This window comes from Garra rufa, chromosome 7, assembly GCF_049309525.1.
Source record: "Garra rufa chromosome 7, GarRuf1.0, whole genome shotgun sequence".
NCBI classification, from domain to species: Eukaryota; Metazoa; Chordata; class Actinopteri; order Cypriniformes; family Cyprinidae; genus Garra; species Garra rufa.
Genome location: NC_133367.1, coordinates 47,296,853 through 47,308,924, shown reverse-complemented (window position 1 = coordinate 47,308,924; position 12,072 = coordinate 47,296,853). Strand labels below are relative to the sequence as shown.

At 37.2% G+C, this 12,072-nt stretch overlaps 1 protein-coding gene across 1 annotated transcript; it reads left to right on the top strand.

Annotated features, from left to right (window-relative positions):
* The first annotated feature begins 291 nt into the window (after positions 1 to 291).
* On the top strand, positions 292 to 4,616 carry lye (lymphocyte antigen-6, epidermis). The gene is made up of 3 exons (XM_073844886.1): positions 292 to 403; positions 1,186 to 1,296; positions 2,997 to 4,616. Exons 1-3 carry the CDS (start codon positions 349 to 351, stop codon positions 3,209 to 3,211), a joined length of 381 nt encoding a protein of 126 aa, XP_073700987.1. The 5' UTR covers positions 292 to 348; the 3' UTR covers positions 3,212 to 4,616.
* The last annotated feature ends 7,456 nt before the right edge of the window (positions 4,617 to 12,072 follow it).

Sequence of the window (12,072 nt, the reverse complement as noted above, 5' to 3'; positions counted from 1 at the left end):
TATAACTAATTATATATTACCAAAAAAAAGCCACAACAACAACACTTGACGTCTACAAAATGTCCCTAATTTCCACACGTGTGTACGTGCATGCTTGTGTGTGTGAGGTAATAATCAGGTGCTTCTTAACTCCCCAAACCAGACTGATCTGTTCATTCTTCACATGCAAATGCTTTTTTTTCACCTGCTAATATTCATTGTGTCCCCTGTGTGAAAAACCCCACCCTCTCCATCATGACCATATATCTGGACGTATTTCAACCGGCCGTCTAGTGTGCTGCTGTCCAGAGACCCATCCCAAGAGATTCTCTCCTGTCTGAATTCAGTTCTGGTGGACGCTTTGTCAAAATGATGATCAGAATTGTGCTTGGAGTCATTGCAGCGATTGGATTCTTCACTTTAAGTAAGTCTACAGAGAAATGCTGAAAACTATTGTTGCAAGTTAAAGTAGCTGTTCTATTTAAATATATTTTAAAATGTAATTCATTCCTAAACTGATTTTGAAACTAAATATAGTACAAAATACTCCTAAGACTGCTAATAATTTGACAGTACCAGTACACATAGCTGGCATTTGTTGTGATGATCATTATTTTTCCAGTATGTTTTGAGTGTATTTGAAAGAGCAAAAAGGATCTGTTACATCAAATGAAAGAAACATTGTTAAGGTTAAGGGAGAGTTTTATTGTAATGATATTGACTTAAAACATACCATTCAGGCCTTTTTGGTGATGTTTAGATTAACACTGTTCAATGTTAAGTCCTTAACTTGCTTATTACTAGAATATTAGTTGTTTATTAGTACTTACCAATGTCTTTCTGTGCATGCCCATATTTTAGATGGTTTAACTCTACCCAATACCTAAACATAACTACTACAACAATTACTTACTATTAATAATCAGTAATGAAGAGTTAATGAGGGAAAACCTAATAAGGGGGAAACATATGTTCTCCCTAATCAAAGGGCTATAGCTCTGCTTTAATTTTTTTTTGTAAATACTGAAATTAAATATATTAGATTTTTTTTTATATAATTTATTTATAATATCTCCTCATCAGTCACCATAAAAGTAACTGTATTCTCACACCAAATTATTGTGACAGTCCATTTTTGAAGGGATATGTGTAGAAGTTTATAAGAAGGCTCATTTCATTTGATGTTATCGTTCTGTGTTTCTCCAGGTGAAGCCCTGACGTGTAATTCGTGTAAAGTGGGAATTCTAGGCAAATGTTTCCTGAGTTCACAAGTGTCCTGCGCTTCCTCTGAGCTCAACTGCTACACTGCAAAAGCAGGTCAGTCAACACATACACTGCTTTCAAAGAACTACGCTTAGCGATATTTGCGATGGTTTTATATGGAGATGAAGATATTTGCCAAAGCCCAACCCTACACCAAACCCTTACACAAACCTGCTGATATTAGGGCTGTAGATCAAACAAAACATGATTTAGCCAATTTAATACACTTTCAAATAGTTAACCCTCTGGTTGTGTTCAGATTCCTGTCACACCTTTGATGTTCCCGGTCAAAACTGAACAAATATTGGATTTAATCTTTTTGTCAACTTGTTTTCTTTTATTTAGGACTAGTTTTGTGTTTCTATTTGCTTCTAATTAATCATAGGCTTCATTTATCCGGAAGTAGGCACCTTTTTTTGAGTAAAAAAAGGCATTTTTTATAAATAATTTTCACAATATTAAACAAAAAATTCAAACAATTTTCACTGTTTATCACAATAGTGTGCTTTAATGGTTCATTTAGGAAGTTTGCTTTGAAATCCTTTTATTTTGTACGAAATTGCAAAAAGTCACACTTGTGGTGTTCTGGGTCAAAAATGACCCGACTCCAAACAACTGCTTATAAATCTCTCATTATGCTTTATTATCACCAATTATTGGATTCAGTCTTTTTGTCAACTTGTTTTATTTCATTTAGGACTGGTTTTGTGTTTCTATGTGCATCTGATTAATCATAGGCCTCCTTCATCCAAAAGTAGGCACCTCGTTTTTTGAGTAAAAAAAAAAGCATTTTTAAAAGCAGTATGAGATAAAACATTATTCAAATTTTCACAGTTTCTCACACTAGTGTTCTTTAATGTTTAATTAGGAAAGTGTTTTAAATATTTAAATTTTGTACAAAATTGTACAAAATCAGACTTGTCAAAAATGGCTTAAAAAAAAAAAGGTGCCTGCTTTCGGATAAATGAGGCCTCCGATTACTCAGATGCAAAAAAAAAAAAAAAAAAAAAAACACAAAACCAGTCCTTAAGGAAAGAAAACAACTTGACAAAAAAAAAAAAGAAAAAAAAAAAGAATCCAATATTTGACATTTATAAGCAATTGTTTTGAGACCGGGAACACCACACATATGACTTTTTTTTTTTTTACGAAAAAAAAATAAAAATAAAAATAAAAAAGTATGTGAAGCACTCATATCCTGCACTGTAAAAGGTTTTCACCAGTTTCAACAAAAAAAAAAAAAGTTAAGTTTAGCAGCTGCCTTAAAAGTTAAATCAAGTAATTTCAACTCACAAGTTAAATCAACTAATTTTTATTGTAATAAGTTAAAATGGCTTGTAGTTTTAAGCTGATTTAACTTAAAAATTTAAGGCAGCTGCTGAATGTAGGATTTAAAGTTAAATCTGGTGAAAACTTTTTACAGTGTGAACAAAGTCAGGCACAAAGTCAGTGAGTCCAATGCGATAAGGTTAGCTAGTATTTTCGGGAAAAAAGAAAATCTTTTCCCGGTCACTTTGAACGCAATCAGAGGGTTAAGGACCACTTCAGATGCCCTCATAAGTCAGCTTTAACATGCCAAAACTATACAGTTTTAAAGTGGAGAACGCTCCATATTTTATTCTTCATTCCAGTTTATTTATTATTTTATTATCACGTAAAGACTGCAGACATACCTGCAAAAGAAAACCTAAGCCATGACGGTTACAAATTCTTGAAAGCTACAAACATGGCTTTTCTCTTATATCTCTTCACAGAGTTCAACGTGACTGGGTTTCTGAGTCTGTCCTCGAGTGGCTGCACATCTGATTGCAACAACACTGCTGGAACCATCTTGGGTGCGGGATACACAGTGACCAAAACCTGCTGCGCTGCAGATCTTTGTAACGGAGCGGGTGCCGTCCAGCTCTCCGTGACTGGGGCTCTCAGCGCCGCACTGCTGGCCTCCTTTTGGAGCAGTTACGTGTTGTAGATGTAACACCTCCTTGTCTGTACAATGTCATGTTTATAACAACTCTTTCAATAGGAATCAGTGAAGATGTAATCTACAATTTCCTGTAACTTTAACTGTTTGTAATGAACATTTACATACATGTAAATGATATTTAAATTTTCCACACTTTTGCTGATGTTGTTTTTAATAAAACCTACATTTGGATGCACTCTTTGGAATAAGGTGATGAGATATTTGAGGTGTAATAATGCAATGACTCGGGGTTAGGTACTTGCTTAGTATTTTTGATATCTTTTAGATATCTAGTAAATGATGACAGAGTTGTAACTTCAAACAAAACAGAAATCCAAGGGAACAGTATCCACGACATAACTTTATGAACGGGCAAAGAAACTGAGGAAATAAAAGACTTAAATAGGTGTGGCAGAGGGCATGATAACAAGACAGCTTGATACAGATTACGCTAATGGGGGGGAAGTCCAAATAAGGGCAAGAAGAAGCCAATACACACCGAACAACAGGGGGAGAGAAAGGGAGAAACCAACAGAAGTCCATGTGAATTCGAATGTAACTTTGAATGTTGACTACTGTATATGACTCATTGATATATACATCAATGAGTCATATACAGTAGTCAACATTCGAAGTGGATCAAAAAAGTTGGGTATTGTTTTGGTTTTAGGGCAACTTTGATGAAAGGTTTTGATCCACTTCAAATGTTTTTGTTTATAAGCAGATACCCCGTTCTGTCTTTTGATGTTTTGTATGTTTAGATATTCAAACTAAATATATACAAATGAACACCTAAATAGGGACATAGTAGTACATGTAGTAGAGTGAGGTATAGCCCCAGAATGATTGGCTGGTGTTACTCAAATTAGTTAACCAATCAGTGGTTGTATTTCATTTTGATTGGTCATTTGTGTACGTTTCATGAACCAATTGGTGCCCATGTTGTGAATATAAAAGAGGGAAGTGTTTGGCTGCTAGGGATGCATCATCCTGGGTACCGCCCCTTTGTGACATGTGGCGCTTTGAGGGCTAGCAGTTGGGTCATCCTCCTGAATGTTGTGCACCAGCCGTTGGCTAGTTTTCAGGTTAGTCTCAGTTTTAGAAAAAAGGCCTTTTTATCTGTTAAATGGAGACTTATTACCATAGTTGTTTTTAGTCATGGACGTGCAAGTAGCTGTAATCCGGCGTGAGTGCTGTTCAACATTTTTTCGTTTGGGTTTTCACAAGTGTTATGGTTGAGTGTGGGTAGAAATCTTAGGTCTCTGTCAGCCACCTCTCTTTCTTTAATTTACTATTGTACTATTTGTATGTTACTGGTATTGTGTTTGTGATCTGAGTTGAGACCTTGTGTGACACTTGTATTAATTCTCTTTTTTATTGTATGTTAAGTAAAGTGATTTGTGTTTACCTCTCAATGCTCACCCTGCCTTTGGCAACGAACCTGCGTGCCCTTGCATAGGGTTGTTATTCCCGGTGTGTACCGGGTGGCGTAGTCAACAAATAGTTAAATTGGTTTTCTATTGGTAATCTTTCTGTACCCTGACCCCTCAGGCCACATATACTTAAAGTATGACGTAAAGTTCACTTAAAGAAAACTTACGAGTATACTTGCAGTATAAAAATACTAAACTAGTAGTTTACTGAGACTATTCTTCAAAGTGTACTAAAAATGCATAAAGTATTTAATTAGTAAATTATCAGTATACCTATAAGTTCACTTTTAGCATAATTGCAGTAGACACTAAAAACATAGATGTAAACTAGTTGTGTACTCAAAGTTTACTACTGTTATACTTAAATGTATACTTTTAGATACTAGAAAGTCCCACTTAAAAGTATACCACTAGTACACTGATATTTGTATACTTACTCAAAGTATACTTAAAATATACTTGAACTTTATAATAAAGTATACTTTCTTTTTGGTAATGGATATGCGGACCAAATGCCCCAGCAGTAAGAATTTATTAGGGATTATTTGCATATTTGCAAATATTCTATGTTACACATGAGAATTGTCTATACTCTAAAAAAATATATGCATCCAAAACGTCTGAGTCCGACTTCATTCATAATTGTAGTCTAAGTATCTCAGCTCTTCCTAACAGTATCTCTGGTTCTGGTACAGACTCAGGGTTTCCAGAATCATCTCTTCCAGGGGAACTGCATGTAATGTGGGAAATCTTATGGCTGTGTTGGTGAAAAAGTGGTATGGAGGAGAGAATGGGAACATTCCTGTTACTGTAACTCAGTTTGTTAGAGCTGTGTGTTTGGAAACCACGGAAAGGCAGAGAGAAGGCGTGTCTGTATTACTTCACAGTTTCCACTCAAACTAATGACTGCACCCTGTCTGAGTGCTCCAACCACACTCTTAAAATACCCCACCTTTCATTTACAACCTTGTTGTGATGTGTCTTCATAGGAATAAAACACACATCAGATGTACAGCCTTGGCAGGTGGCAGAAATGTAAGAGTTGAATGCTATTCTGAAATCAGCAAAAGCTTGCTTTTACAGTCAGTTTCAACTATAAAGTAACTCTACAGAAGATAAAGTCTCAATGAGTTTTCAATATTATTTTTCTGAATAACTGTCTTTAAGTCACCACAGAGCAAGCCAAAGGGTGACAGAGGCCAGGAACAAAAACATCTTTACAAGATGAGCACAGTGTGACTGTCAAAGTTTTGTAAACTGATGTTTTAGAATGATAATTACAGTCTACGGCAGCTCCTTTGAGACAGGTATGTGCTACACAGCCGACTGAAATCGTGGAGGAATACATATCAGAGAAGCCAGAAGTATAGCTGTATAATTGCTAGATCTTATTTTGTTTCTGTGTTCACATCCTGTCTGCCTAGCCATGTCATCTAGTGCATTCTGTGTACACAACTGTGTATTGTCTGGACTTTTATGTTGAAGTCAAGTCACCTTTATTTATATAGCGTTTGTAACAATACCGATTGTGTCAAAGCAACTGCACAGTATTTAAACAGCACAATAGTGTGTAAGTAACGCATTATTGAAGATAATCAATTTTCAGTTAAAGGCAGTTCATCAATGAATTCAGTGATATCATCGTCAGTTCAGTTCAAATAGTATAGGATATCACTGGAAAGTGTCCCCAACTAAGCAAGCCAGAGGCGACAGCGGCAAGGAACCAAAACTCCACAGATGACAGAAATGGAGAAAAAAACCTTGGGAGAAACCAGGCTCAGTCGGGGGACCAGTTCTCCTCTGGCCAGACCAAACCAGCAGTTTGTACCAATGTCCGATTGTAGAGAACTCATCAGGTTCCTGTGGTGTAGCACCGATGGCCGTCTAGGTTGGTGAGGTCTTTAGTGATGATCCGTCCCTGGAGCTCATCTAGTTGACATCCATGGCTATTGAAGTCATCTCCAGGTGGTGATCCATGATCTAAGCTTGGTGCAGACTGGATCCGGGGGATTGCAGTGACCATCTGATCCGGATACAGGCTGGGTCTGGTGGCTACGGTGACCTCGGAATAAGAATGAAACAGACTAATATTAGCGTAGATGCCATTCTTTTTACGATGCAACAAGTGCATCAGGTGTTATGGGAGGTGTTTTCGGTTCCGGTTGACCTAATTAATGCAGCCTAACAATCCTTTAACGGATTTTAATTATAGGAATGTGTTAATGTTTTTATGTATAAGCCAGTTTAAAGAGATGACAGTGTTAGGTAGATTGTTCCAGAGTTTAGGCGCTAGATAAGAAAATGATCTGCCACCGGCAGTTGATTTTGATATTCTAGGTATTATCAAATTGCCAGAATTTTGAGAACGCAGCGGACGTGAGGGACTATAATGCGATAGAAGCTCGCTCAAGTACTGAGGAGCTAAACCATTGAGGGCTTTATAAGTAATTAGCAAGATTTTAAAATCTATACGATGTGTTATAGGGAGCCAGTGCAGTGTTGACAGAACCGGGCTAATATGGTCATACTTTCTAGTTCTAGTAAGAACTCTAGCTGCTGCATTTTGGACCAGCTGGAGTTTGTTTATTAAGCGTGCAGAACAACCACCCAATAAAGCATTACAATAATCTACCCTTGAGGTCATGAACGCATGAATTAATGTTTCTGCATTTGACATTGATAGCATAGGTCGTAATTTCGATATATTTTTAAGATGGAAAAATGCGGTTTTGCAAATGCTAGAAATGTGGCTTTCAAAGGAGAGATTGCTATCGAATAGGACGCCTAGGTTCCTAACTGATGACAACGAATTTACAGAGCAGCCATCTAGTATTAGACTGTGTTTTAGGTCATTACTTGTAGAGGTTTTAGGTCCAATAATTAACACCTCTGTTTTTTCAGGATTTAACAGTAAGAAGTTATTCGCCATCCAGTTTTTAATATCAGCTATGCATTCTGTTAGTTTTTCGAATTGATATGTTTTGCCGGGCTGCGAAGAAATATAGAGCTGAGTATCATCAGCGTAATAATGAAAGCTAACACCATGTTTCCTGATGATATCTCCCAAGAGTAACATGTAAAGCGTAAAAAGTAATGGCCCTAGTACTGAGCCTTGAGGTACTCCATACTGCACTTGCAATTTAAATGATACCTCTTCATTTATTGCCACAAACTGATGACGGTCTGATAAGTACGATTCGAATCAAGCCAGTGCACTACCATTAATGCCTACATAATTTTCAAGTCTATTTAAAAGAATGTTGTGGTCAATAGTATCAAATGCAGCACTAAGATCCAGTAGCACTAATAGAGAGATGCAACCACAATCGGTTGACAAGAGCAGGTCATTTGTAACTCTAATAAGAGCAGTCTCAGTGCTATGATACGGTCTAAAAACCTGACTGGAAATCCTCACAGATACCATTTTTCTCTAAGAAGGAGCATAATTGTGAGGATACTACCTTTTCTAGTATCTTTGACAGAAAAGGGAGATTTGAAATTGGTCTGTAGTTAATTAGTTCATTGGGGTCAAGTTGTGGTTTTTTAATGAGTGGCTTAATAACAGCCAGTTTAAAGGTTTTGGGGACATATCCTAATGATAGTGACGAATTAATAATATTCAGAAGAGGATCTATGACTTCTGGAAGTACCTCCTTCAGTAGCTTAGATGGAATAGGGTCTAACATGCATGTTGTAGGTTTAGATGATTTAACAATTTTATACAATTCTTCCTCTCCTATAATAGAGAATGAGTGGAATTGTTCCTCAGGAGATCTACAACGCATTATCTGATGCGATACTGTATACTTTTCTATAAGATAAGTTGCATTCACGCCAAGCAGTACGAAAAACCTCTAGTTTTGTTTTCCTCCAGCTGCGTTCCATTTTTCGTGCTTTTCTCTTTAGGGCGCGAGTGTGATCGTTATACCACAGTGTTACACTGTTTTTCTTAATCTTTTTTAAGCGCACTGGAGCAACTGTATCTAAAGTGCTAGAAAAGAGAGCGTCCATAGTTTCTATTACATCATCAAGTTTTTCTGAGCTATTGGATATGCTGAGGAATTCAGATAAGTCAGGAAGATTACTCACAAAGCAGTCTTTTGTAGTAGAAGTGATGGTTCTACTGTACTTGTAGCAAGGAGTTGAATTTACAGTTTTAGCTATCTGGAGTATACAAGAGACTAGATAATGATCTGAGATATCATCGCTTTGCGGCAGAATTTCAACACCATTAACATCAATTCCATGTGACAGTATTAAATCTAGAGTATGATTTCGGCAATGAGTAGGACCTGAAACGTGTTGTCTAACCCCAATAGAGTTCAAAATATCTATAAATGCTGTTCCTAATGCATCTTTTTCATTATCAACATGGATGTTAAAATCACCCACTATTAAGACTTTATCTGCGGCCAACACTAACTCGGATAGCAATCTGCAAAATTCTTTAATCAGCAAATTCTTTAATAAAGTCTGTATGGTGACCTGGTGGCCTGTAAACAGTAGCCAGTACAAACGTCACGGCGGATTTATCATTAGCACTTGTTTCTCTGGATAATGCTATATGAAGCACCATTACTTCAAACGAGTTATATTTGAAGCCCGTTCTCTGAGAGACATTGAGAATATTGCTATAAATAGTAGAAACACCTCCCCCTTTACATTTTAGACGTGGTTCATGTTTATAACAGTAATCTTGGGGGGTGGACTCGTTTAAAATAATGTAATCGTCTGGTTTTAGCCAGGTTTCTGTCAAACAGAGCACATCTAGCTTATGATCAGTGATCATATCATTTACAAAAAGTGCTTTCGTAGAAAGGGACCTGATATTCAATAAGCCAAGCTTTATCAATTGTTTCTCTGTATTATATATATTTTTTATTTGTTGAACATCAATTAAATTGTTAGTCTTGATTTGATTCAGACGTTTTTTGTATTTTCTAGCTCGGGGAACAGACACAGTCTCTATAGTGTGATATCTAGGTGAAAGGGTCTCTATGTGCTGAGAATTAACTGATTTCTGTGACGTGAGGCGGCTAGCAGACGGTCGGTTTAGCCAGTCTGTCTGCTTCCTGACCTGGGCCCCAGTTAGTCAAGTGCAAACTCTAAGACTATGTGCCATATTTGTAGATAGGAGAGATGCTCCACATCCGGAGGGATGAAGACCATCTCTTTTGAACAGGTCAGGTCTGCCCCAGAAACTCGTCCAATTGTCTATGAAACCTATGTTATTTCGTGGGCACCACTTTGACATCCAGCCATTGAGTGACCACAGTCTACTGTGTATCTCGTCACCACGGTAAGCAGGGAGGGAACCAGAGCATATTACAGTGTCTGACATCGTACTTGCAAGTTCACACACCTCTTTAACATTATTTTTAGTGATCTCCGACTGGCGAAGTCGAACATCATTTGTGCCGACGTGAATAACAATCTTACTGAATTTACGTTTAGCATTAGCCAGCACTTTTAAATTTCAGTCACCCAGTTGCCCTGCTGCACGGGCATTGTTACCGGAACCGAACAATGTACAGGGCTTTCTAAGCTAGTCGCATCCAAAACTGTATCTAAGGCCCTCACATTCTTACTATCCTCTATTAAAGTTTGGATGCGTGACTCTAGTTCTGAAATCTTCTCTGTCAGCCTGACTTTATTCCTGCATTTATCACATATATAAGGCTCACTGCTGACAGAGATAGATAAGCTATACATGTGGCAAGCAGTGCAGACAACAATTGTAGGAGAAGAAGCCATTACTCACCGTGATTGTAGAATGATTCCAACTTACCACTGTTGTTGTTTGAATTCCTGAGAAAAAAAAACGGAACGGAACCGGCTAAAGGAGTACTAACGATATTAAACACGAGAGAAAAAACGTGAATGGAACGCAGATGACAAGCTAACCGGCTAACGCAATGCTAAAGATAGTAAACAAGAGTTAAAAGCGTGAATGGAGTGCGAGCGGCAAGTTAACCGGCTAATGGAATGCTAACGTGCTGCACTCGTGATTATAGAATAAGGCGAACGATCAAATTAGTCAGATTAGTTTGATGGATAAGATCAGAAATCAAGTTAAGATATATCTATCAATTTAAAACGGCAGAATTAACAATAAGATAGAGAATCCAACAGAAAAACGCAGCTGCAGGGAGCAACAAACACAGACCACTCTGCAGCAAGACAAACAGGAAGCAGGGAAAACAGCGACACCCACAGTACACAGTACACAGTAAAATTGTTACTACCAAAACAGTGAAGTATGAAGTCAGTTTGTAGTGCATTGGTTTATTGATTCCCCTTGATTAGTCTGCCCAGAAGTGTCTTATTTTGTTAAGTTTGTTAGCCCCCTCTGTATATATCCACCTCATTCTTCAATGCGGAAGTAAGCCTATAGGCGAGACTTCTGGTTCATTAGCCGCTATGGGGACATAACGAGAATAACAACAGTAAAACTATTTGCACTACAAAGCAGTGTGGTTATAATTAAGATAATACATTAAAATAATATGGTAATATGCACCAATCTGCATTATCAAGCAGCAAAATGAGCTGTTTTGATACAAGGTATCATATCAATCACAAGTGCAGTATGGAGAACCTCAAGACTCAGTACTAGGGCCATTACTTTTTAAGCTTTACATGTTACCCTTGGGAGATATCATCAGGAAACATGGTGTTAGCTTTCACTGTTATGCTGATGATACGCAAATCCACATTTCTACGTGGCCCAGCAAAACATAATAAATTGAAAAACAGAATGCATAGTTGATATAAAAAACTGGATGATGAATAACTTCAGCACCTGCATATAAAACATCCTCAATCATATGTTAAGCATATATATCTCACTGTTCATACTATAAACCACAAATGATCAAAGTCAAAAAAATAAATACAAGGAATTAACTGTAAGCACCAGAACAGTTTTAATCTGAGAATTATTTTGATCCCTTTGACCTTTTAAACTTTCTAAAGCTTTTAATTATTTTGTACTATATAAAGATTAAATTTTATTTTATTATTTTGTTCCTTTAATGTGGGAAATACAGGATTTTGCCTTGACTAACTATATCTGTCCAATGAGGGTAGCAGGCGAGGACTCAGGAAAGGGAAAATTGTCTTTTATATGTGTTTATATAGCGGGTGTCTCCACATAATGAACTGTTTAAATAAACACGCTGGACACTGGTTATAAGGGGTTTCGTTTCCTACTGCCTGCCTGTTTCTCTGTGCTGTTTACATCCCCCTCATAATTAAAACTCACCTTTCGTTTGTAATTCTCTTTCACTGAATTGTGTGGCATATCATGAGCAACATCAAGGAAAAGTGCTAGACATTGGTGAAGATGTGTATTTTATTTTGGTGCCAGAACAAGGGCTGTTGAATATGATGTAGATATCAGCTCACTCTGTAGTGTGTCGTTTTCTCAGCAAA